Raw genomic sequence first — 26,805 nt, 5'->3', positions numbered from 1 at the left:
GTTTAGTTTTTCCTGAGTGTCTCGAGCAGCTGATACATGGGGTCTGGGATGGGAGAGGAAAAGACGTGACCCTCTCCACCAGCACCCACATGCCCCCTTCTTCTCCCTCCCATTTGCCATTTGTCACTGGCAGGGAAGGTTGCGGGGCAGACATGATGGCAGGTGGGGGAAGAGGGCTCCCACTGCCCCCCTTCTCCTGGTTCCCTCCTGAATTGGACTGGAGACCACGCCCCCCCCCCCCCACGACTCTGTGGATGCTCTGATTTCAGGTGAAAAGACAGCAGGCAGAGGGGCCGGTGAAAACTTTGAGCTTTCTGTAGGCACAGCCACACAGAAGTTCAAGCGGCTTGTCCAACGATACATATCGAGCTAGAAATAGAGGTCGGATCCCTGGCCTGCCAGTCTGGGGCTGCTTCTAATTGACCCTTCCACAGGAGTCACAGCTTTTCCCTGTAGGGGGGGTGAGGGGGGATGGGGAACTCAGCATCTTTTTATCACCCTCGGTGGTAGCCGGGGTGAGGGGAGGAGAGAGTTTTTGTTCGTGAGCTCATTCCAATGCGAATGTGTCCAGACGCCCAAATATTTGATTTGAACCCGGTTGCTAAGAGACCTCCCACTGGGACCCAGCTGCCTGAGGGGCGGCGGCGGGGGGGCGGGGGCATTGGCATTGCTTCAGATTTCTGCCGATTTATTTTGAAAACCTGGAACCTTGGCGTCCTCCAGGCAGCCACGGGGAGAGGCGGGATCTGAGTGAGCCCAGCAGCAGAGGGAACCCCCACTGCCCTCTGCCAGGGAGGCTTTAGGACAGAATTCTCTCACTGCAGTTGCTGACTTGGGGTGAAGTCTGCTGGGGATGAGGAGGACCCTGGAGCTCCGGGCTTGGTCGTGCAGCAGACGTCGCAAAGCCACCGCAGGGATTCCAGGGCAAGGCTGGATTTCTGCCTCCCCACCGGGCGTGGTGGAGGCTGCCTTGCCGCACACCCAGTGTCTCGGATTTGCATTGCCCGCTGGCTTATACCCCCTAGGGAACATCGAGGGCGTGTGAGGGGTCCGTGCACGTGGGGGAGCTGGGGACACCCCACTTTCTCCAGATAAGGCAGACAGCTGGGCCCAACAGGCTCAGCATCCGCATGGCTATCACTAAGGAAGGACCACCGCTTCCCCACCCTCTGCGTCTGAATAGAACCCCTGGGGCGGGACCCCTGACCCCAGCACTGGTCTCAGGACCAGAGAGCGATTGCGACAGGCCCTCAACTTTTTCCAGGGTATTTTGTTTTTGAATTGGGCCTCACTGTTCTTTATAAATGAGTGTGTGATTGTGAGAAACAGGTTTTGCTGCCGGGATTTTTACACGCGAGCTGTCGTGGAATGAGAAATGGCACCGTCATGGGTGGGGGCCCTTGGCTTTCATCCAAGGCCCTCTTTCCAAGTTATTTGCCCAGAGGCTGTATCACCTGGTGGGGTTTGCTTTCAGAGAGAACTGAACCAGGAGCTGCGTTCTTTTTGGTGTAGACGTGGCCTTGGGGCAAACTGAGATGTCTCCATTTCCCCGTCTGTCAAAAAATACTGGATGAAGTATTTGTTGGCTTTGAGAAGAGCAGGTAGCAAATAGTCTGATGCTTGGGAAAAATCCACTGGAAATGGGAAGGAGCTGGACATTAAACGTGGAAACAAGAGAGCAGAGGGCCTGTGTTGGATACCTGGTGATGGATTTCTAAGTCATTCTAGCTGTGTTCTAAGAGTTCCAGTCCAGTTTGCTTGGCTGAAGAGGAAGATGAGGAGGCGATAAATGCCCAGTTCCGTGAACAGAGGACTCTGAAAACCAGGAACGACTAGTCTGAATGTCACAGGAAAGAAAGGGAGCATCACGAATGCACTTCACAGCTGGGTCTAAGGTTTGGGAACGCATCATGCCAGCAGGGAATTTTTTTTTAATGATTTTTATTTTTTCCATTATAGCTGATTTACAGTGTTCTGTCAATTTTCTACCGCACAGCAAGGTGACCCGGTCACGCATACATGTAGAGGTTCTTTTTTTCTCACATTATCAGGCTCCATCAAAGTCAGCAGACAGAGTTCCCAGGGCTACACAGCAGGATCTCATTGCTTATCGATTCCAAAGGCAATAGTCGGCCAGCATGTAATTTTCATTTTGCAGACCAAGGAAACAGTACCCTCCAGCCACGAAACTATACCTGAAGCCAGAGAGAAGGCCCTTCCCAAAAGCACGTTTTTCTGTGGGAAAAGAAACTAAAAGAGAGTGGACGTGTGTACACGTATCACTGCATCACTGCTGTAGAGCAGACATTATCACACTATTGTAAATCAAGTCGACTGCAATAAAACTTTAAAAAAATGAGGAGTTCCCATTGTGGAAACACTAACTTGACCATTACCTGTGAGGACATGGGTTCGATCCCTTGCCTCGATCGGTGGGTTAAGGATCTGGCATTGTGGTGAGCTGGGGTGTGGGTCGCAGATACGGCTCGGATCTGGCGTGGCCGTGGCTCTGGTGCAGGCCAGCAGCTGTAGCTCCGATTGGACCCCTAGCCTGGGAACGTCCATAGGCCGTGGCCCTAAAAACAACAAAATAAAAATAAAAACAAGTGCATGCTGTCCTGTCTTTGCTGACGAAATCTGCGAGAGCTCTCTCAACTTGCCCCCCCATCCCCTCTGGATACCGTGTCATCCAAGGTACCAGGGGGTGATTCCCATGGAAGAAGCCATGTCATCACAAGGGCTGCATCATGATGTCATCACAGAACCTCTCCAGCACCTGACCAGCCTCTTGTTTGGAATCTTCCGTGATGCAGAGCCTTGGCGGCGGGGGGGGGGGGGGGGGGGGAGAGGATTTTCCACATGAGACAAATGTGGCAGATGGGAGACTAGGTCCTGCACGGAGTTCTTGAATATTCCACAGGCGACACAGCCAAAACCCGTCTCTTAGTTTTTCCGTAATGATAGATGACAAAGCCTGGAGTGAAAATAAACCCACTTGCAGTGCTGTTTCTGGCTCGTTCGACAGGAAAAGCGTGGTTACCCTGGAGGGGCCCGCCAAGCCGTCTCAGCTTTGGGGGGGTGGGGCCTCTCCTGGGAGGGGGTGACTGGGGAGGCAAGGGTGCTCCAAGGCTATTCAGGCCCAGGCGCCCCCCTACTCCAGCCCCCTTCTTAGTTCCTCTGTACATTTAATTAGCAGAAAGGCTCGCCTTCTGGCTGGTAGTTTAAACATCTTTCCTCAGAATGTCAGTTTTAGGCCAGGGATTGCATGAGGTTGAGGGCCCGTATTTTGTCACGGGCAGAGCTGACACCCCAATAATACCCCCACCGGGTTATGTCCATCCGGGCCAAACTCTGGAAAGAGCTGTTGGACCAGGAATGCCGAGCGCCTCGTCTGTGATGTTTCTGCCCCATAAATTCCAGGTGAACAGTGTCCCCTGTCTTTCCTCTGTGTGTTTGGAGAAACAGAGGGAGCAGAAAGGCCAACAGAGGCCCACTGTCACCTTGAAGGAGCATGTCCTTTGTAAGAAATTAAGTGACAAGTCATTTGCTTTTATAAAAACATATTGGTCTCCCCATGTAGGTCTGTGGTTATGGATTTTTAGAGTTTTGGTTTTGAAGAGTTAATGTGCAGAGTGCAAAGACTCTCTTAAGGAAGGAGTGTCTTGGGGTCTGGCTAACAGGGAGCTTTCCTTCAGCTAGAAGCCCCTGCGGCAAACAAGAATACAAGACAGTCCGAAATTGTTGACATCAAAGATAAAATGTAACCATCTAGCAGAAGTCTTCTGGGTGGATGTGGGATTTTGCTTTCGTTTTTGTTTTAGGGCCACACCCAGCAGCATATGGAAGTTCCCAGGCTAGGGGTCCGATCAGAGCTGCAGCTGCCAGCCTACACCACAGCCACAGCAACGTGGGACCCGAGCTGCCTCTGCAACCTACACTGCAGCTCACAGCAATGCTGGATGCTTAACTCACACAGAGCAAGGCCAGAGATCAAACCTGATTTTTCATGGATACTACTGAGAATCCACTGAGCCACAATAGGAACGCCTCCAATTTTTTTTTTATTATAGCTGATTTACATTGTTCTGTCAATTTCTGCTGTACAGCAAAGTGACCCAGTCGTACATATATACACATTCTTTTTCTCACATTACCTTCCAAGATGTTCTATCACAAGTGATCAGAAAGAGTTCCCTGTGCAGTACAGCAAAACCTCATTGCTTCTCCATTCTAAATGTAACAGTTCGTATCTACTAACCCCAAATTCCCCATCCATCCCACTCCCTCCTCCTCCCTCCCTTTTGGCAACCACAAGTCTGTTCTCCATGTTTGTGAGTCTGTTTCTGTTTTGTAGACAGGTTCATCTGTGCCATATTTTAGATTCTACATATAAATATATCACATGGTATTTGTCTTTCTCTTTTCAACTTACTTCTCTTAGTATGAGAATCTCTAGTTGCATCCACATTGCTGCAAATGGCATTATTTTTTATGGCTGAGTAGTATTCCATTGTGTATATATACCACATCTTCTTAATCCATTCATCTGTCCTCCATGGACATTTAAGTTGTTTCCATGTCTTGGCTATTGCAAATAGTGCTGCCATGAACATAGGGTTCATGTATCTTAAAACATTCATTTTAGGAGTTCCCATTGTGGCTCAGCGGGTTAGAAGCTGACTATATCCATGAGGACATGGGTTTAATCCAGCTCACGGCAACGCCGGATCATTAACCCACTGAGCAAGGGCAGGGATCGAACCCGCAACCTCATGGTTCCTAGTCAGATTCGTTAACCACTGCGCCACGACGGGGACTCCCCAGTTGTGTTTTAAAACCCCCTCTAGTGCATCCACTCCGTTGTCTCCCTGTAGCCCTAAGGAAAAAGCCCGAACTTGCCAACAGCACTTACCAGACCCAGACTGACAAACTTGGTTACTTGGTGGCTTGTTTCCTGCATCAGGTTGTTTGCAAAGTCACTTGTGTGTGGAGTCCCCAGCCACTCACCAACAGGACTCCAGGGCCACAGCTCTCGAGGACTGGAGTTAAGATTAGGTGGAGTTCCCTGGTGGTGCAGCAGGCTAAGGATCCAGTGTTGTCACTGCTGTGGTGTGGGTTTGATCCCTGACCCCAGAACTTCTGTGTGCCGCAGGCTTGGCCCCTCCCACCCCAAAAAAGACTCAGTGATGCTCCCGACTCTCTCTGAGACTCAGGCCTGCAGAGATGCCCCAAGAATAGATCATTTTTTATTTTATTTAGTTTTGCCTTTCTTTTTAAGGCCTCACTCGCATCATATGGAGTTCCCGGGCTGGGGGTCCAATCGGAGCTGTAGCCGCCAGTTTATGCCAGAGCCACAGCAACTCAGGATCCGAGCGGCTTCTGCAATCTACACCACAGCTCATGGCAACGCCTGATCCTTAACCCACTGAGGGAGGCCAGGGATCGAACCTGCATCCTCATGGATGCCAGTCAGGTTCACTAACCACTGAGCCACGATGGAAATTCCTAGATTGTATTTTAGAGTCCTAGCTAATTAGCCCGTCCCTGGCACCTGTGTAGGACCTCAGCCCAGACTTCAAGTTTCCGTAAAGACTAGAAGCGTCGTGGCTCGGTGGTTAATGAATCTGACTGGCATCCGTGAGGACACAGCTTCGATCCCTGGCCTCACTCAGTGGGTTAAGCATCAGGTGTTGCTGTGGCTGTGGTGTAGGCCAGCAGCTACAGCTCCAATTGGACCCCTAGCCTGGGAACTGCCACATACTGTGGGTTCAGTGCCCCCCCAAAAAAAGAAATTGCAATATGTCACTAGTATCAAAGGTAAGAATGTAGGGAACAATACTATAATCTCCTCTGGGGCTTTGGTTCAAATTCCTTCAAAGGTGTCCAGGGTTGTGCCATGGTTAAGGCTTTTCCACCAGATCAGAAAAGCAGCCACAAGCCCACATACGTTCTGGGGGTGACAGAGCCATTCCTGAAAGGCAAGGGGGGGTGGAGCTGTTTTCAACCCTGATTGTCACACTTGTTGAGGCACTTAAAGTTTCACCTTGAGAACAGACTCTTCAGTCTCTTCCAGCCTAATCTGTGTTGGCCTCTCTGCTCACTGCATGCTACCCACCACCGCCCACCCCTGCCCCCAGCACCATTTTCTGAACACACAGCCTGGTGCGGTGCCTTTGGGTGGTGTGGCTTCTGTTGTCATTGGTGCTGTTTGCCAGATCATTCCAGCCCTCCTCTTTCTGGGCACGTGATGAGACTACATTTCCAAGCCCCCTTGTTGGGTGAGGCTGTGTCATTAGTTTTGGCCAAAAACTCTTGTATGGAAGTGATGTGTGTCACTGACAGGACAGAGTCATCAATCAAGCACGGGTGCAAACCTGGCTGGACTCCCCTCCACCACAGGGACCAGCAAAGTTCAAGACGGCGGATCCTTGGCCAGCAGGTCCCCAGTCTGTTGAGGATAAATGTGAGGAACCAACCTCTTCCTATGAATGGCTAAGGTTTGGGGGTTGTCACTAGGCCATTCTGATGGATATCCCTTTTTTGTTGCTGTTCATTCACACGTGCTTTTGCTTCTGCTTAAAATCTGCACGCACCCTCCCTTCTCTCCTTGGCTAATTCCTACTGATCCTTCCAGACTCTGTTCAAAAGGCTTCCTTTCTACGAAGCCTCTGGGAAGGTGCACCCTTTCTATCCTGTGCTTCCCCATCACTCTCTGTGCAAACCTCCATGACAGCCTCCATCGCATTTTATTCTTGCTGCCTGTTTCCAGGTCTGTCTTCGTCTCTTGGACTTGGAACGTCTCGAGGGCAGGCACCGTGCTTTGACTGTTTTTCTATCCAAAGTGCCTATTTCAAAGTACGAGCTCAACAAATGTCTCAGAGAAATGAAGGCACTCAGAATGGTTGACGCACATCGTACAGGTCAGCCCACTGGTGTCACAATTCACTGTCCCAATGCCCCCAGATACGCCAGAACTGGTGAATTTACCAGCTGTTGGAAAACATTTCCTGAGATTGATTTCTCTCCTTCTTCCACATTATTTGACTGTCATATTTCAAAAATGTTTGTGGTTCAATTTCAAAAATGTTTGTGGTTCGAATGACTAAAAAAGGAAGAAAGAACATCTTACAATTAGGCTCCCATCTTTTGATAGTTACACATCTTTACAGGAAAAGGTTTTTTAAAAGACTTAAAGTTTGGGAGAAAATCAACTTTTATGGGTCATTTTTGAGGCCATTGTGGTTGGTCGTGGCTTTGCTTATATCAAACATCATAGTTATTGACTAAATGCCCTCAAATTTTATAAATGCATTTATGTGCATCATCCAATGACCATTAAGTTTATAAATTGATGAGATTCTATTTCAATGTCTGTTGTAGATCCTGTGGGTAGAAAATCAGGGGAGGTACCATTTTTGTTTAGGCCTGGTTCCACATGTAAGAGGAAGCATATTTACCGTTTTTGGTGTCCTCAGTTTTGCAAATGCTCCTGCGTATATTGCCAAATGCACTTCATTGAGTTAAGGATAGACTCTTAATTCTAACATGCACTGATAAGACTGTTTCAATGTTAGTTGTAGAAGAAGGAAGATCCAGGCCTGGGAGAATGTTGAGAACAGTCCTACCCCTGTTTCAGGTCTAAGGTAAGAAGATAAAGGTTATGACCATTGGGTGAAGATCCAAGGGTGTGTATTCCCTTAAAAATGAAAACAGAATAGGAGTTCCCATTGTGGTTCATTTGTTAGTGAAGCCAGCTAGCACCCATGAGGACTTGGGTTCGATCCCTAGCCTGGCTCAGTGGGTTAAGGATCTGGCGTTGCCATGAGCTGTGGTGTACGTCGCAGACTCGGCTTAGATCCAGCAGCGCTGTGGCTGTGGCATAGGCTGTTGGCTACAGTTCTGATTTGACCCCGAGCCTTAGAACCCCCATATGCCTCATGTGTAGCCCTAAAAAGACAGGAAGACCAAAAAAGAAAAAAATGAAGGTAAAAACACAAAGATAGATATATTTGTGGATTTAGAAGTCATTTGATTATCCTATTTTGGTTTTGAACAACTATCAGTCTCCCTTTTCTCTTTTTAAAAAAGATGGTTTTTATTTTATTTTATTTATTATTATATTTTAAATTCATGACTTTTTATTTTTTTTAAGTTTTACTGAAGTACAATTGATTTACAAGGTTGTGATAATTTCTGCCACACATACACATGTACACACATCCGCTCTCTTTCGGATTGTTTTTCCCACATAGATGATCACAGAATATTGGGTACATTCTCTGTGCTATATAGCAGGTCCCCGTTGGCCAATTCTTCCATATACGTCAGTATACATACGCCAAAAAAATTTTTTTTTAATTTATTTTTGGCCATGCTCATGGCATGAGGAACTTCCTGGGCCAGGGATCGAAGTGGCAATGACAAAGCTGAATACTTAACCTCTAGGCCACTAGGGAACTCCAAAAAATATTACTTATTTATTTATTTCTTTTTATAGTCACAACTGTGGCATATGGACGTTCCCAGGCTAGGGGGCAAATTGGAGCTGCAGCTGCCAGCCTGAACCACCGCCATGGCAACCCCAGGGCTGAGCCCCATCTGGGACCTCCACCACAGCTTGTGGCCATGCTGGATCCTTCACCTGCTGAGCGAGGCCAGGGATCGAACCCACATCCTCATGGACACTATGTCAGGTTCTTAACCTGCTGAGCCACAATAAGAACTCCTAAAAAGATGATTTTTACCTGTCATGGACACCTGTCATGTTTGGTGGCTCAACATCCATTCCTCCTTTGTCGGTAACAGCCTCTCAGTGTTTGATGCCTTTTTTTTTTTTTTTTGAGTAACACTTTGATGGAGGGGTTACAGCGCAACAGTTAAGGGCAGGGCTCTGGAGCCAGACTGCTTGGGTTTTACTCACTCATGTTGCGTGCCCTGGGGTGTGTCTTAACCTTTCCAAACCTTGGTCTCCTCCACTTTAACATAGGAATAGCCATGCTACCTAATCTCATAGAATTGATGGGAGGAGTAATGAATAAATATGGTAAAACACTTAGAAAAGGGCCTGATGCATAATATGACCTCAGTTAATGGTCAGCTATGATGAAATTTGGACCTCACAATTAATTTCTTTAGGGACATTATAAACAGTGCCCAAGCCACTGCAGTGACAACACCAGATCCTGCACCCACTGTGCCATAAGAGAACACCTTTTTTTGGTCCTCGAATGAAAATGTTAAGGGCTTTAAGAAAATATAAACCTTAGTAATCTAGACTATCTGGCAGAGCTTTCTGAAATGGGACAGATTGTTAGGGAACAGATAGCTTTTGACCGATAGGTAATAGATAATTGACAATGCAGTGGAGGTGCAAGAAGAGCTTGGCAGCTGTCACCTGTGCCTCCAGAGAAACATGGCAGCTGGAGGAAATGGTCAGTTACTAGGGAACAGTAACAAATTCTTGTACAATTTTTAAAAATGAATTTTGATATGGTTGAACACAAATGTTATCTTTTCTATAGCAATTTTTGTTCTCATGTTGAATCTTCACTTCCGTTGTTCTTCCTATTCCTTCACTCACTCTTTTTCTTTCTTTTTTTTATAATGATTTTTATTTTTTGCATTAGAGTTGGTTTACAGTGTTCTGTCAATTTTCTGCTGTACAGCAAAGTGACCCAGCCACACACATATACATTCTTTTTCTCACATTATCCTCCATCATGTTCTGTTACAGGGACTAGATAGAGTTCCCTGTGCTATACAGCAGGGTCTCATTGCTTATCCATTCCAAATGCAATAGTTTGGATCTATTAACCCCAGACTCCCCATTCATCCCACGCCCTCCTCCTCCCCATTGGCAACCACAAGTCTGTTCTCCAAGTCTATGTGTTTCTTTTCTATGGAAAGGTTCATTTGTGCCATATATTAGATTCCAGATATGTGATATATGGTATTTGTCTTTCTCTTTCTGACTTACTTTCACTTAGTATGAGAGTCTCTAGTTCCATCCACGTTGCTGCAAATGACATTATTTTTTTCTTTTTTGTGGCTGAGTAGTATTCCATTGTATATATGAACCACGTCTTCTTAATCCATTCATCTATCAGTGGACATTTAGGTTGTTTCCATGTCTTGGCTATTGTGAATAGTGTTGCAATGAACATATGGGTGCATGTATCTTTTTCAAGGAAAGTTTTGTCCGGCTATATGCCCACGGGTGGGATTGCTGGGTCAAGTGGTAGTTCTATATTTAGTTTTCCGAGGTACCTCCATACTGTTTTCCATAGTGGTTGTACCAATTTACATTCCCCTCAAAAGCGCAGGAGGGTTCCCTTTTCTCCACACCCTCTCCAGCTTTTGTTATTTGTTAACTTGTTAATGATGGCCATTGTGTGAGGTGGTACCTCATAGTACTTTTGATTTGCATTTCTTTAATAATTAGTGATGTGGAGCATTTTTTCATGTGCCTGTTGGCCCTCTGTATATCTTCTCTAGAGAAATGTCTGTTTGGGTCTTTTGCCCATTTTTTCAATTGGGTTGTTGGGTTTTTTTGCTGTCGAGTTGTGTAAGTTGTTTGTATATTTTAGAGATTAAGATCTTGTCAGTTACATCATTTGAAACTTTTTTCTCCTATTTGGTAGGTTGTCTTTTTTAAAAAATTTTTATTATTTTTTATTTTTTTATGGTTTCCTTTGCTGTGCAAAATCTTGTCACTGTGATTAGGTCCCATTGGTTTATTTTTGCTTTTATTTCTGTTGCCTTGGGAGATTGACCTAAGAAAACATTTGTAAGGTTGCTGTCAGAGAATGTTTTCCCTATGTTCTTTTCTAGGAGTTTGATGGTGTCTTGTCTTACATCTAAGTCTTTAAGCCATTTTGAGTTTATTTTTGTACATGGTGTGAGGGTGTATTCCAGTTTCATTGATTTACATGTGGCTGTTTCCAGGTTTCCCAGCACCACTTGCTGAAAAGCCTGTCTTTTCCCCATTTTATATTCTTTCCTCCTTTGTTGAAGATTAATTGACCAGAGGTGTCTGGGTTTATTTCTGGTTCTCTATTCTGTTCTATTGGTCTATGTGTCTGTTTCAGTACCAGTACCACACTGTCTTGATGACTGTGGCTTTGTAATACTGCCTGGAGTCTGGGATCTCTTTTTCTTTTATCATTTTAGGGCTGCACCTGCAGCATATGGAAGTTCCCAGTCTAGGAGGTGAATTTGAGCTGCAGCTGCCGGCCTACACCACAGCTGCAGCAACCATGGGATCTGAGCCTCATCTGCAACCTACACCACAGCTCATGGCAATGCTGGATCCTTAACCCACTGAGTTAGGCCAGGGATCAAACTTGCATCCTCATGGATACTCGTCCAGTTTGTTATCACTGAGCCACAACAGGAACTCCCTCTCTCTCTCTCTTTTTTTTTTTTTTTTTTGTTGTTGTTGTTGTTACTATTTCTTTGGGCCGCTCCCGCGGCATATGGAGGTTCCCAGGCTAGGGGTTGAATAGGAGCTGTAGCCACCGGCCTACGCCAGAGGCACAGCATCTCGGGATCCGAGCCGCGTCTGCAACCTACACCACAGCTCACGGCAACGCCGGATCGTTAACCCACTGAACAAGGGCAGGGACCGAACCTGCAACCTCATGGTTCCTAGTCGGATTCGTTAATCACTGCGCCACAACGGGAACTCCCCTCTCTCTTTTTTAACTGCAGGAATTTTGTAAAGATTTTATACTGGTTCTACCTTGATTTTTCACGTGAGCTAGCTGAGTTCCTTTATGAATAGCTATTTGTAAGAAGTTCATGGTAAGGAGTGGGCCTTAGACATTTTCTAGGCTAGCTGGAATTTTCTTTGAATCATGCTCAGGTTCTTTCCCACCCAGGTTTTGGACTGAAGGCTTTTTTTGTCTTCACCTCTTTGAATCGAGATCTGAAACAAAAATGTTGAGTCCCTTTTTTTGACCCCACCAGGCTGCTTTTTGCAGTGGCGATAACCATACGTGATTTTTCATTCAGCTATTCTTTTCGTAGGTGTCATTGTCATGTACATTGTCAACAGCTTATGCTGATCATCAGGATACAGCAGGTCTCATTTTATTGTGCTGCACAGATTCTGAGTTCTTTACAAATTGGAAGTTTGTAGCAACCTTGTGTTGAGCAAGTCTGTTTGTGCCATTTTCCCAGCCACATTCTTTTTCCTTTTCTTTTTCTTTTTCTTTTTTTAAATTATAGTGGATTTAGGAGTTCCCATCGTGGTGCAGTGGAAACGAATCCAACTAGGAACCATGAGGTTGCGGGTTCGATCCCTGGCCTCCCTCAGTGGGTTAAGGTTCCGGCGTTGCCGTGAGCTGTGATGTAGGTCACAGAAGCAGCTCAATCTGGCATTGCTATGGCTGTGGTGTAGGCTGGCAGCTGTAGCTCCGATTCGACCCCTAGCCTGGGAACCTCCATATGCTGGGAGTGCAGCCCTAAAAAACAAAAACAAAACAAAAACAAAAATCTTAAAAAAAAATTCCAGTGGATTTACAATGTTGTGCCAATTTCTGCTCCGAGAGCATTATTTTAAAATAAAGACCCGTATATTTTTTAGACATATGCTATTGCACACTTTATAGACACAGTACAGTGGAAACATAACTTTTACATATGCTGGGAAGCCAAAAAATGTGTATGATTCGCTTTATTGTGACATTTGCTTTAATGCAATTGTCTGGAACCCAAACCGTCGTATCTCTGAGGTGTGATTGTATAGGAAATAAGGCCTAGTAACTCTCTTTAAACTATTTCTAGGAAGTATGGACACAATTTAATAACAAAGCTTCTGCAAGGTTTGTGAAAAGAGGCCTCAAACAACAGAGTGTTATCAAACCATCCATTTGATGGAAAGGGTGATGCTCGAATTTTACCAATGACATGTTCTTCCCTGCACTAGTTCTTGCTGAGATGTAAACCGGTTTTTTATGTAGGATGTATCTAAATGAGGTCACCTAATAAGACATTTCTGATCAATATATTTTTTGTGCCAAAGAGTTCTTATGTTTTCAAAGAGGAATGATATCCTGGATAAACTTTTCATCCAGTGGGAAAAAACCCTGATTTATAAATCATAAAAACCATCAAGTTTATGCTCACTTTCCCTCCAAGCTGATTTTATAGGCTCATGTAGGTCAAGTGTCTTGAATACAAACTTAGCAACAGCCTTGGGCCTTGCTCTGTTTCCCGGATTTCAGGTCCTATCACCCCAGCTTGCCTTCCTGGTTTATCACTTTAGATCTTAAAGGTGGACTAGAAGTAACTTAGAAACTTTCGATTATAATCTATGCATCTGCTTTAGACAGTATGTATTTCCCCCATATCGCTTGCCTAGTTCTAAGCCTGGGCCACACAGCTTCATCTGTTGGCAGGAGGGTTGGTTGGAAAAGAGTTTGATGGGCATAAAATTAGTAACTCTTTAATGATGAATTATTAAAGAACCTCTTCTTTTTGTTCTCCCCTGCCCCCTACCCCCCCGCACCCGTGGCATGTGGAAGTTCCCAGGCCAGGGATTGCACCTGTGCCACAGCAGCTTCCTAAGCCACTGCAGAGACAATGCTGGATCCTCAATCCACTGCACCACAAGAAAACTCCTTCTTTTTGGTCTTGAATGAAAATTTTATTTTATTTTATTTTTTACTTTTTACTTTTTTTTTTGTCTTTTTAGGGCCTCACCCGAAGCATATGGAAGTTCCCAGGCTAGGGATCCAATGAGAGCTATCGCTGCCGGCCTCCACCACAGCCACAGCAATTCAAGATCCAGGCTTCGTCTGTGACCCACACCACAGCTCATGGCAATGCCAGATCCTTAACTCACTGAGCAAGGCCATGGATCGAACCTGCGTTCTCAAGGATACTCTTTGGGTTTGTTAACCGCTGAGCCACGACAGGAACGCCTTGAATGAAAATCTGAAATGGCTTTAAGGAAATACAAAGAGTTGGGACCTAAACCTTGGTAATCCAGAATATCTGGCAGGGCTTTCTGGAGTGGAACAGTTAGGGAAGGGAGTGTTTTGACTGATAGGTAATAAATAACTGACAGTGGAATTGAGGTGGAAGAGGAGCTTGGCAGCCATCACCTGGGCCTCTAGAGAAACGTGGCAGCTGGAGGCAATGAAAGTCCAAGAGAGATCCTCAAGCAAACAGAACTAAGCCATTTGTAGGCTGAGGCTGAACTCTTCTTAGGCAATGGTGGTTTTGCTTTCTACTGCCATTTCCAGGATGCTGATCTTCTTTTATAGCACGGGTGGGATCACCACGTTAAAGCCAGGCTCAACCTGTCTTTGGCATTTCCAGCTCCTTCTTGGGGTCATGGGATCCATTCTTTTGAGCTTAGCCGCCTCAATTCCCCATTAAACCTTGGAGTCTTTCTCTAGGCCCTAGACCAGCTGAGGACACCTTGATAAGGCTGAAGGAACATCATGGAAAATTTGGAAGAGAAAGAAACTCACCGTGGCACTTCCAACAGTACCACAGATACCAAAGAGCTGTCCTAATTCGATTTCATTTCTTCATCCTGGCAACACCCATTCATGCATCTGTTACTAGGTGTCAGTTACCGTGCTAGGTGCTGGCCTTGGTGCAGGAGGCAGGATGTTCCCTGTGCTCCTGGACCTTATAGGCGGATGGGTAAGGTCGTGACCACAGAGCCACCCGCACCCTCTCCTGCTTCCCCTTGCCATTCCTGCTCCTGAAAAGTGGGGTGCCTTGGATAGGAGGAAGAGAGACCGCATCACCAGTTCTTTAGTTTCGGGGACAAATCTGAGACTGAGAGTTGTTATCATGAGCTCTGGAGGCTGATGTGTGGGCAAGGAACGAGGGTGAAATAGAAAGAACTGGATAAGAAGAAGGAGTGGGAGGATGGGTGGGAGGGAAAAAAAGATGAGCAAATGCATATGGCGGGCATGGGAGAGTGTCCGCTGGGACCTTGGTCATGCCTCCTAACCTTTGGCCCCAACAAACAACATTTTAGGTCTTCCAATGTATTTCTTACTAAAGTGCTGCTGATTGTCTTCGGTGATGTGCCCCAGCTTTAAGAGAGCTTCCTTAGTAATCTGTCTTAGAAGCTGGGTTTGTGGGTTTAGTCCGTGTTTCTAACAGCCACATCCCCCATTTGCTCTGCTCAGCCTGGAGGGCCTTAAGCTAACAGTTCCTTAGGAATCCAGCCGGCAGGGGTAGAGGAGCGGTCGGCCAGGTTATGCTTCCACTTCCTTGGGGTCAGGGAAAAGGTGGGGTGGGGGCCAGATGGCTTCTGAGAGGGCCGTCGGCCTGCAGCCAGCCCGTCAGAAAGAGGAAGAAGGTGCCGAGTAAGTTTCCTTGTCGGGGAGTAGAATTTTTTTTTCCCCTTTTACAGTGAAATTGGAACAGTCTTGGGAAAGTGGGACAAGTGTCACTACTCAAGAGACAGGGCTGTTGGCCCAACTCAGCCGAGGGGCCCTTAGGGAGTGACAGTCTTGATACAAAGAGAACTACAATTTTTCGCAACAAGAGGTAGTCCTGGCAGGTAGAGAATGGGGATCCGCACGTGGATCAGCCTCTGACAGGCAGACGTGGGAGGGATGGGCAGTCAGAGGGCTCCTCGGAGAGGGGAGGCCAGAGGGAACTCTGGCTGCGTTTCCTCCAGCCTGCTGGAAACGCTCTTTCCAGGTACCTGCGTGCCACCGGGGTCCCTACTCCACCCCAGGCGGCAGCCTTAGGAGCGGCGGCCCTTCTGTCCAGGAGGGTGTGGGGCAGAGGTTCACTTTCCCCCAAGTCTCCGGGTTTCGGCCGGCGGAGAGAGGGTGGGACCAGAGGGGGCCGAGCTGGAGCGAAAGCCGGTCCAGGCCCGCCCAGGCCCGCCCGCCGCTCCAGCCCGGGAGTTAAGCTCCCAAAGGGAAAGCGAGGCAGCGCCTGGCATGTCCTGCGCGTCCCCGGCCCCGAGGCTCCCGCGCTCCCTCCTCACCGCGCCGCCCCCTCCCCCCGACCGCAAGAGCGCGGATTTTGGTGCAATGCGAATGAGCTCCAGTCGCCGGGTCCGGAGGGCCCGGCAGGCGCCTCGGGGCCCGCGTCGACGCCCACCTCCGCCAGCATCCCAGCCGCCGCCACCACCGCCTCCCGTCGCCATAACAACGGGCCCCCGCCCGCCGGGCCCCGCGCAGCGCGGGGACGCCGGGGGAGGACGCCCCCGCCCTCCGCGCCCCGCATCCGGGCCGCCTCGCACTCCGCCCCCGCCCCGCCGCGTCCGAACGCAGCGCAGAGGCGCCCCCTCCCGCCGCCGGGGAGGAAAGCCCTCGCGCCCCCGAGACTTGACTTTGCAGAATTAATAAAGCAGCTCCGGGAGTGGGGGCGGGAGGGGCTGGGTCCTCCAGCACGCGCCCGGGCGCCGGCACCTGCCCGGGTTCCCCGCACCTGCCCTCTCCTGGGCTCCAGGGCGCGCGCGGCGGCGGGGAGCGTGGCCCGGCGACGACAGCGGTGCCCCCGCGCCGGGCGCACGGCGCTCCAGGGGAGCAGGACATCCCCGAAGGCGGCAGCGTGTCGGAGGCGGGGAGGCGGGAGGCGGTCTGGGCGCGCGGGGAGGGAGGGCGGGGAGCCCGCGGGAGGAGGAGGGGGGAGGGAGCGGGGCGGGCGGCGGGGAGGGAGGAGAAGGGAGGCAAGAAAGTAGCAGAAAGTGAGGCTGGCAGCCGGCGGCAAAGGAGCCGGGCGAGCGGCGGCGGCGGCAGGAAGTCTGTGCCCGAGACGCGCAGAAATAAGAGCCAGGGAGGGACCGCGGCGGCGGCGAGAGTGAAAGAGGAAACTGCAGAAGAGGAAGCTCTGCCGCAGCACAAAGTCTCCTCCGGCTCCCGCGCCGAGCATCCCCACGCCGCCAGCCCAGCCCTCCCGGACCGGCTCGCCGCCGCCCGCGCCCGCGTTGAGCCCGCGCCGCCGCCCCCCGCGCCCGGGCGCCCCCTCCTCGCGCGCCCACCCCGGCCCCCAGCGCCCCCGGCCGCTCCGCCTCGCCGCCCTCGGCGCACGCCGCCCTCGTCTGCCATGGCTCGGGAGAACGGCGAGAGCAGCTCCTCCTGGAAAAAGCAAGCTGAAGACATCAAGAAAATCTTCGAGTTCAAGGAGACCCTGGGAACGTAAGTGGGGTCCGGGGAGAAGAGGGTGGAGGTGGCAGCGGCCGCGGGCGCAGAGGTGGCTCCCACTGCCACCGCCCCCGCCGCCGCCGCCACCGCGGCAGGAACGGGCGGGTTGCCGCGTCCTCATTGTCCGGTTCTCGGCTCTGCGGAGCCCCACGCGTGCCCGCCGCGTGGGTCTAAGCCCCGCGAGCCCGGGTGGGTGCCGCTCCTGGGCGGGGGCAGGGAGGCTCTGGGCTTTCGGGGACCGTCTCAGGCAGGCGACTTTCCACTTCCCCGATACTGCCGCCCTCTCGACTTCTCCCCACGCGTGACTGTAGGCTGAGCATGGTGGATATTTCTCTTTACCCGCTGCGTGCGTCTACTCACCGAGTGCATGGGCGCACCGTGTCGGCGAGAGACGTGGTCACAAGAAAATCGGGCTCTGGGCATTCCCATTTCTGTCCTCCCCTCATGCATTCTTAGAGAATTGACATCTGCACGTACTAGGTGTAGGCGAGACTTTGGATGGCCGCGCGATTAGGGAAGGGGGAAATTTCGCAGCGTTCAGTGTCACGTGTGGGCAGAGCCTCACTTGAGCGGCTGTCCTTTTCACCGGGGGCTCAGCGGCACACGCAAGAGAGGGTCTGCGGGGGTCGCCGTACTGGCGATTGCTCTCCTGGGCCGCCTGTCTTCTGAGGCTGGTGGCTGCGCCTCCAGAAAGCAGAAATCATCAGAAGTCGATGGCAGGAAGGCTCTAAGCCTGTGCTGCTCGGTTCAGCGGCTGTTCCCTTTCTGCCCAGGAGTTGGGTTTTGTTTGTTTTGTTGTGGAGCGCCTCGGCAGAGGTAGGGAGGCTGATAGTGAAAGAGACTCAGGCACTGCTGGAAGAGTCTGAACTTGGAGTTATTTTCTGCCCTCATGTGATCAGTATCTGCCAGCATATGTATTCACACACACACATATGTGCTATAGGAGCGGAGCATTTTGCAGGGGTTCATGGAGGTGTTGATGAGGCTGGGAAGAGCTAGAGGAGGTGTTTCCTAAGATAAACCCGTGTGCTCTTCCTCCCAGGCTTCCCTTCTCCCTCCTTTACCTGTCTCTGCGGTTGGTTTGCTTTCCCAGAACCACATTTTCCAACCCAGGTTGTTTTCGGCCTCATCCTCTGGGTCCGAGCAGCTATTTGATCGTTTTCCCTCCTCCCCTGCCGTGTTTGCCGTGGGTCCCCCAGAGCCCAGTTGTGAAGCTGGCCTCCCCGCCATGCTGCTGATCCTGGGGACGCACACTTGCCGAGGAGGAGAATAGATAGGTCTCCTAGCTGTTGTGCTGGCTTCAGGGACAGCACCTGTGGGTGGAGACATTCTGGCTTTGTTGGGAAGAAAGCAGAAAGGACGCAGCCTCTTCATAGAGAGGGGCTTGGGGCTGCTGCTTGGCATGGCCAGGTAAGGGGTGAGGTTAGTTCAGAACTTTAAAAAATTACCATTGAGGTTTATTTGGGTTTGTGGTAATGATGCTGAGATGCTCAGGTTGCTCAGAAAGAAGACGCAGGTCCTTGCTGGTTGTCCTGAGCCCAGTGCTGTGGCTGCCGTTGCGGGGAGTGGAGAGAGGGGAGCCCCCTCATGTCACATGATGCTTGCCTTGCCTGGTGCATCCCCACCAAGCCCCTGGCGCTGGTCCCTCTGCCGGCAGCCTCCAGGCAGATGGATGCTGCCTCCCCTGACTGCCTCCTGGTCCCCAGGAGAGCCCTGCAGCCTGTCCTCCGCAGTGGCTGGGCTGCTCAGCTCCGAGAGCTGTGGTTTCATTGAGTGGCTTCTACAGTGGCAGGCGCTGTTTGGGGAATGCCTGCGGGTGGCTCCACCTCTGGGCAGGATGAGGACTTGCCTTATAGCGCTGCAGGGACCCGAGAGCTCTTGCAAAACCATCTCTTGGACTCTGGCCGAATTCCCCATGAACTTGGGGCGGGGTCTCTGTTAAGTTCTAAAGACTTCTCCTTCTGTCTTGGAAAGAATTCCTTGAAAAGAGGCCTCCCTTGGTGCTGACGGGGGTTCTAGAAGAGTGAAACACGAACAATAAAATGGTCAGAATGTCTCACTCCATAGCAGAATAATAACAGTAATTGTAGCGACTTTATCAAATGAATACACCCAGTACCAGTTATTATTCTCAATGCCTTACATGAATTCATTTTATTCTCGTGCTAACCTGATGAGTTAGGGGTTTACGCTTATCCCCACTTGACAGACGGGAAAACTGAGGCAACGGAGAACTTAAGTGACCTGCCAAACACCAGCTACTTAGTAAGTGGAGTCGAGATTTAAATCAAGCAGAACAATTTGTGTTGATGCGTGTGCGGTTGAGCCACTCTGTGCCTTATGTAACAGCGCATATTAATAATAATTTGACTTTAGTATTTGGAAAGCTAATTTTAATATGAACGTAAAGGAAACATAATTACAGGGTAACCTGTTATGGAAACATGGACTAGGTCAAAGCTTTTGGGTTATCAACATATTTTGTCTCGTGGACTCTCCGGAAAGTGGTCTGAAGTTCACGATGCCTCTTTCACCCTGGGCCAAGTCCAGTGACCTTGGCCTGAGTCTAAACAGAGAGGTCACCTCTGGTCCGTCAGTGTGGATATTGGGTTCGGGCTGTTTGCTTGTTTGTAATGAAACCTGGTGTCGTGGCATCAGGAGTTCGGATTGGAATTCATTTCCAAGGCCCTCTGCAGGTCCAGTCATTCTTGTTTGTCATACCTTTACCATATGCCTTTAAGATCCTAAGGCAGGAAAGCCCTGCCAGGAGCCAGCCGGTCAGCTTCCAGTGTTAAAATGCTTTTAAAACAAAGCGTTGTGAAGGCCCGAGGAGCACTCACTGGGCCAGACTTTGTCATCTGATAGGAAGCATCCCGACCCAGGTACCTTTCGGTGCAGAGCAGAACATTTGTGGTTCAGAACCAGAGCGTCCAGCCCTTTGGGCTGTGTGGTCAGCGGGACCTTGCCGCAGGGTGGGGGCCAAATGGGAGTGGAGGCTGGCCCAGAGGGGTGGGAAAAGCGCTTGAGGGGGCCAAGGACAGCACGGGGGAAGGACACACCGTGTGGTTTGGGCCTGGGTGACCTGATGCACCTCGGAGTCAGGCCTCAGGAGAAGCCTCTCAACTCGCAGCCTTTCAACCTGGCTTCCTTCGAAAGGGAATCCCAGAACCTGACCTTACCTCTGACTAAGGTGGAAAGGCTTAATTGCTCTTTATTAATCAACAGCATGTTTTCAGGTCGCCAGATAGTTGTGAGGCCAAGTCAGTGCTGTGTGACAGCAATCAGGAGTGGTAACCACTCTGCCGCCTGTTTGCTCAGGCTGTTGAGGCCACCTCTGCCGTAGGCATCGCTCAGCGCTCCTGAACCAAGAAATGGAAGGGGGACCATTGGGAGAAGCCTGCGGATGGGAAGAAGGCTTTGACGTGGAGTCCAGCAAGTACCCCAGACTCAGGGAAGTGGCTTCTGTCATTTCCAGGCCATGAAGGGCATCTGAATAGGGGGGACCTTGATGGTTGGTGCGATGCAGAGAGACCCCCTCATATTTGTCTCCCCTGGAGGAGAGGAAACAGCATCTCCTAGGACATAGAGCCTCACCTCTGAGGGCTGCGAATGCAGGCTTTTCCTCCAGGCTGTGCGGAAGTCACTGCTGCTTGTGGGAGGCACCTCGGAGGACTTGGGCCTGGGTTCAAGGTCCGGCTCAGCCCCCCGTGGGGCATGTGGCTTGCAGGCTGCTTGGCCATTTGTCCACATGCCCCTCTCCTGGTCTGAGCCCCTCATCTGCAAAATCGAGGCGTCAGGGAAGATGGGGTGAGGTTCGAGTGCCCCCACAACCTGAAGGTTTTGGGGCTTCGTGGGGGTAACGAAGGCATACATTCTCATTTTTCAGGAGCTTTCGAATGTAGCCAGGGCAGCTTCGTCCTATTTGGAGGGACATTTTTATGGCCGTGCTGGTAGCAACGTGACACAGCTCAGGACAGTTTTATCCCACTTAAGGTCAGTAGCCCAAGAGCTTGTCTTTTTCATTAAATGAGCGCCTGCTGGGTGCTGCTGTGGGAAGGGTATAAATAGAAATTTCTGTAGGGCCAGCACTGCCTTTTCCCACTAGTATCAGACTTACACGCCTTGTTCTGAAATTGCTCATAAATACACCTGTCGAGGACACAGAGGATTGATTTATCTGAAAGCTCTGGTAGGAAACAGCCTCAGATGTTCTTTTTTTTTGGGGGGGGGGAGGTTGCTTGACTGGCTGATTGAATAGTATTTATTCTGGGACAACTCAAAGTGTGAGAGTCTGGGGGACGCCTTTAAAAGAATGTTACCGAGAGGGAAGCAGGTGGGAAGCCCCCAGAGCTCTCCCCGGGGGTATCCCGGCTGCAGAATTTGTCAGACTTTTGCACATCTCAGCCCCCCGCCCCTTTTGAGACATGATATAAATTCAGCCTCTTGTATGTTTAAAAATATCTATCGAACACCTGCTATATTCCAGGCACAGGGAGGGAGGGCTGGGGAGGGGGGCGGGTACAGCACTGAACAAACAGACACAAATGCCCGCTTTCCTGGAGCTCACATTCTGGTGAGGAAGCCAGAAAAGAAAAACTGTGAATCGGGGAAAATGTAGAGTAGGCTGGGGAGCACGTTAGGGAGAGAGATGGGGGGGGGATTTTTTTCTGGAGGGGGCGGCGATGGCAGCTCCAAGCAGTGCAGCCAGGGAGGGCCTTGCCAAGGAGCTGCTGCGGGCATCAAGATCTGGAGGCTCCTGCTGTGTCGCACTGGCAGCTATGTCTAGGCACTGATGCTGGAGCATGAGAATGTGAGAAAAAAGAATGTCTACATGTATGTGTAACTGGGTCACCTTGCTGTGCAGTAGAAAATTGACAGAACACTGTAAATCAGCTATCATGGAAAAAAAATCATTATATGTACCAAAAAAAAAAAAAAAAATCTGGAGGGGCTGACGGCGGAATGTTCCAGTCGGAGGGAACAGCCAGGGCCAAGGGCCTGAGGCGGGCACAGGCATGGTGTGTTTAAGGCTCAGCTGCTTCCAGGAGGCCGGTGTGGCTAAAAGCAAGGGATCAGGGTGCGGAGATTGGGTGCTGAGGGGAGACAGGTGGGCTGGGGGGGGGAGGTCAGAGTTCACGAGGGGCTTCGTGATGGTGGAGGCTCTGCTGTTGCTGTGAGAGGGATGGGGAACTGGGGGGTTCTGAGCAGACTCGGGCGTTTCCATTGTGGCTCTCGTGGCTGCATGGAGAACAGACACGTGGGTTCAGAGGCCATTGAAACCATCCGGGGGAGAGAAGGGGGGGCGTGGGACTGGGGGGCAGCTGTGGAGGTGGGGAGGGGTGGTCAGAGTCTGGACACAGGGAGGAGAGTCCGTAGGGACTGCTGGTGGATCAGGCATGGGGTGCGAGATGGTTCTCGAAGGATTTGGGGTTGGAGGGATTGGGTGGTGTGGGTCAGTGTTTCCAAGGATTTTTCTGAGCACCTGCTCTGTGGGCTCCGCAGGGCCCTCCGTGGTCTGGGAAACGCTTGCAAACAGTTCGGAGGCTAAGCTGGCATCCTTGGGGCCTGGGGGTTCTTCTCGTGAGAGATCTTGGATTTTAAGGCTTGCTTCTCTCTTTCCAAGACCTTGTGTCTGGAGTGGGCCCTGGCAGTGCCACCTCCCCTATCGCCATGGGAGGTCGTGAGAGGCTGGACATTGGAGCAGCTGGCAGCGAAGCACTTGCCTCGCTTTCTGTGAAAATGCCAGGTTTTGCCTCCAGAATTATCAACAGGAAGAGCACGCTGACATAGCCTGTAACTCTCTCACTGGATGTGGGAATTTAAAGCCCAAACGTTCCGTGAAAAATAATAAACATGGGAACTCTTGCTCCTTCTCTGACAGGATGTTTTGTGTTTGGAGAGGAAAAGCCGAAAGCTTTTCTGCGTTGCACAAAAGATAACAACCTCTCGTGGCCTTACGGATGCGTACCGCGGGACTGGGGACATGGTGCTTTTTTAGAGCTTGTTCCCAGAGGGCCTCACGAGGACTCTGTCTCCGGGAGAAATTTCTGGCTCAAACGTGGCCGCCGAGTGGACAGTAATTAGACGTGACAAGTAGATGCCTGGGTCCCCTTGGGAGCATTCGAGGGGTTAACTTGTTGAGTTTTTCTTTGGCTGGGTCTCCATAAATCCCTTTAATCTTTCCTTTCCTCGAACAAATCTCCTTAAATCCCCTTCAATCTCCCTCCTCCTCCTCTCCGTTCTGGGAGGGTTTAGGCAGTGGTCCAGCGGGCACCCACGCACGTGGACCCTGGGACCTCAAGCGGCCTCTGTTCCTCCCCAGACGTTGGAGGACACGTTTCTTCAATCGAAGAAGCAACAGCTCCTGGGTGCTCACCATGATGCCTGGGGCCCTAGTCAGCTGGTGCCAGTTTCTTTTTGACATGGGCCACCCCGGGCATTTGTGGCTAGAACCCAAGGCCACGTGGACTCCGGGAGAGACGCCAGCAGGACCTTCCTTAGTTCATGTCGGGTCCGTCCCTCTGTCCCTCGGGTGGCCTGAGGTGCAGGAGATGGCTTTTTCCCTGGGCTGATTCTCTGTTATATCTCACTTGACTGTTTAAGCATGCTGATTACACAGGGTGCAGGTTCTTTTGGTTCGAATCGGACCAAGGGTCACCCCCAGATGGATGCCACAGGCCAAGTTCATGCCAGGGCAGACCATCTCGTGCTCTGTCTCCAGCCATCAGCTGTGGGGCTTGTGCTGTTTTTCCCTGTATTTTAGCAGGATTCGGACACGGAGGGATTCTCTGTGTTACTTAACACCAGGTCTTGAGGCTAAGGCTCTGGGACAGCACGCTGGGGAGGCGAAGGCAGCTTCAGCATCGCCACTCAGCCGTGTCCATCGGGATGGGTTCCTCCCTCTTGCTGAGTTAAGACGGGGATGGAAGTTGCTGCCTCGTGGGACTCCGGCAAGGATTCAGTGACGTATCTGAGGTGCCTGGCACATTACTGGGGGTGGGGAGACTGTCGCTGTCATCGAGGTCTGGTTGCCTTCAGCAGCCGTGGTGGAAGATGTCTATCATCAGCGCCAGCGCTGCGAGGACGAACGTGACAGTAGCTGTTGGAACTTGATTTTTGGAAGCTCTTGTGGCACATGGGCAGAACGGCGCATATTTGACCTCCTCCCAAAGTTGATGGAAGGAACCGCTGCCAAGATCTCAGTTAACCGAGGAAGAACATTTGCTGTGTGTTCCCCGCAGCGCAGCCCTGAGCTGCTGAGAATGGAGGCTCTGAGGTTCCCCGGACGAGGGTGCAAAACCCTGGGTTTGCTGCTTCCTGGCTATAAGGTTTTGATTACATGATGTCGCCAGGCTCAGCCGCCCACCCTCTTCTGTACAACAGGCTGAGAGCAGCACCTGATCTAAGGTGCAGTGAGGGTTCCCTGAGGATGCGTGGAAACCACTCAGCACAGGGCGTGGCCATGCATCGAAGTCCAGTAAATGCTCCTTCTCTCTCCTTAGCCCCCGGGAGCTGGCACCCTGCTCCTCAGAGGCCACCTGCACAGATTTGGAGGGTCCATGGCACCATCCAACCCTGGCTTCCCACAGGAGGCCGACTGGTTCACCTGACACAGGCGGTGACCAAGTGACTGAGCCCCAGATGTCCTCCCGACCAGCTCTTGTGTTGCGTGACCTAGTTTGCTGCAAACAGACTCATCCCTTTCCCTTGGTTATCTCATCAGCTTTGTGTGTCTGCACTGCTCCCTGAGCTGGTTTAGCGTTGTTGTTGTTTCCGTCTGTCTTTATCCCCAGCAGCTTGTGCAAGAACCTGTGTCACTGCAGCATCTCTGTGCAGCATCTCTGTGCAGCTGTGGCCCTTCTTGCAGCGTAATGCAGCTTCTCCTTTCTGGGAAGGGCTCCAGCTCTTTCTACTTGGTTTCTTATTGAAAGTAATGTTTGGCTCTGAGGACCGAAGTCACTTACTGATTTCAGTGTTACAAATAGGGAGCAGTTTTATAAGTTTAAAATCTCTAGGTTCTGAATTTATTTCATTAATTTAATGTAATTAAAATGATAGTTCATTTATAATGAGTTAATTTCTGTTGTGCAGCAAAGTGACTTAGTTGGATACATGTATACATTCTTTTTAAAATATTCTTTTCTGGAGTTCCCATCGTGGCTCAGTGGTTAACAAACCCGACTCGTATCCATGAGGACATGGGTTCGATCCCTGGCCTTGCTCAGTGGGTTAAGGATCCAACGTTACCGTGAGCTGTGGTGTAGGTCACAGATGCGGCTTAGATCTCGTGTTGCTGTGGCTGTGGTGTAGGCTGGCAGCTACAGCTCCGATTCGACCCCTAGCCTGGGAACCTCTGTATGCCCTGGGTGAGGCCCTAAAAAGACAAAAAGACAAAAAAAAAAAAAAAAAATTCCTTTCTATTGTGGTTTATCCCAGGAAATTACATGTAGATTCCCCCTGTCCTGTACGGTAGGGCCTTACTGTCTGTCCTTTCTAAATGCAATAGTTTGCCTCTAGTAACCCCAAGCCCCCAGTCTGTCCCTCTCCCTCCCCCTCGGAAACCACAAGGCTTTTCTCCATGTCTGTGGCATGGTTTCTGTTTGTGGCTAAGTTCATTTGTGACATGTTTTAGATACCACATGTAAGTGATAGCATATTTGTCCTCATCCTGACTGACTTCTCGTAGTCTGAGAATCTTTAGCTGCATCCGTTTTGCTGCAAACGGCATTATTTCATTATTTTTTTACAGCTGAGTAGTATTCCGTCTCGTATATATGTTCCAGGTACTGAATTTATTTTGATGTTAGAGTATTTCACACATGAAAACATGTCTAGGTACCCATCCCATAAACAAGTCTAACAGTTTATTCAGAAATGTCCTTTTAGGCGTTCTCAAAGTGGCACAGAGGGTTGGAACCTGAGAATGCAGGTTTGATCCCTGGTCTTACTCATTGGATTAAGGATCTGGCATTGCCGTGAGCTGTGGTGTAGGTCCAAGATGCGGCTCTGATCCCCAGTTGCCGTGGCTGTGGTGTAGGCCGGCAGCCATAGCTCTGATTCCAGAGTGCAACCTGGAAACGTCTATAGGCCACAGGTGTGGCTGTGAAAATAAAAAAAAAAAAGGTGGAAACACACATACCACACACACACACACACACACACACAGTCACCTCGGATGAATTAAAATGTTATGAAAACAAAGCCAAAACCCCAAAAATACCCTTATCAGGGAATGTTGGTTGTGGGATGGGAGGTGACCTTTCCCAGGTCATGGGAGGTAGCTAGAACAGCTGGGGAGCTGGTGGCTGAACTGGGTGAAATCCTTCGTCTTGTCCTCTCCATTTTAGCCACTTTCGATGGCTGGACCAAGTCTGGGGCGGAGGGCAGGGGTGTCACAGTTTGTTGGTGCCTCTGCTGCGTGATGAGCAGGGGAAGAAGAGGCTTCCCCGCTGGACCGAGTCAGCATTGCTACCTGTCGAGAGGCCGGCCTCTCTGACTTTTATGACCACGGCTCCCATCACTGAAATTGCTTTTACACCAAATTGGATTTGGGGCTATAAATGGAATCCCAAAGGTACGGTATTCAATAAAGCCTGGGACAAGTGGCCCCCCTGCCCGCCCTGCATGCCCCCCCCCCACACCATCCCTCCCACCAAGGCCCGCAGTGTTGTGG

At 50.3% G+C, this 26,805-nt stretch overlaps 1 protein-coding gene across 2 annotated transcripts in view; it reads left to right on the top strand.

The window, feature by feature from the left end:
- Positions 16,930–26,805, top strand: part of CAMK1D (calcium/calmodulin dependent protein kinase ID) — a 430,651-nt gene continuing 420,775 nt past the window's right edge. The window contains exon 1 of one of the 2 annotated variants that reach the window (XM_021063979.1): positions 16,930–17,126. In XM_021063979.1, coding sequence (XP_020919638.1) covers positions 17,035–17,126 — 92 coding nt within the window. In that variant the 5' untranslated portion in view covers positions 16,930–17,034. Of the gene's footprint in view, positions 17,127–17,289; positions 18,543–26,805 lie in introns of those variants that run through there. The other variant, XM_021063982.1, reaches the window with a different exon arrangement.

The sequence above is a fragment of the Sus scrofa genome, chromosome 10 (genome assembly GCF_000003025.6).
Source record: "Sus scrofa isolate TJ Tabasco breed Duroc chromosome 10, Sscrofa11.1, whole genome shotgun sequence".
NCBI classification, from domain to species: Eukaryota; Metazoa; Chordata; class Mammalia; order Artiodactyla; family Suidae; genus Sus; species Sus scrofa.
Note: the sequence above shows the minus strand (reverse complement) of the source record. Positions and strands in the feature narration are given on the sequence as shown.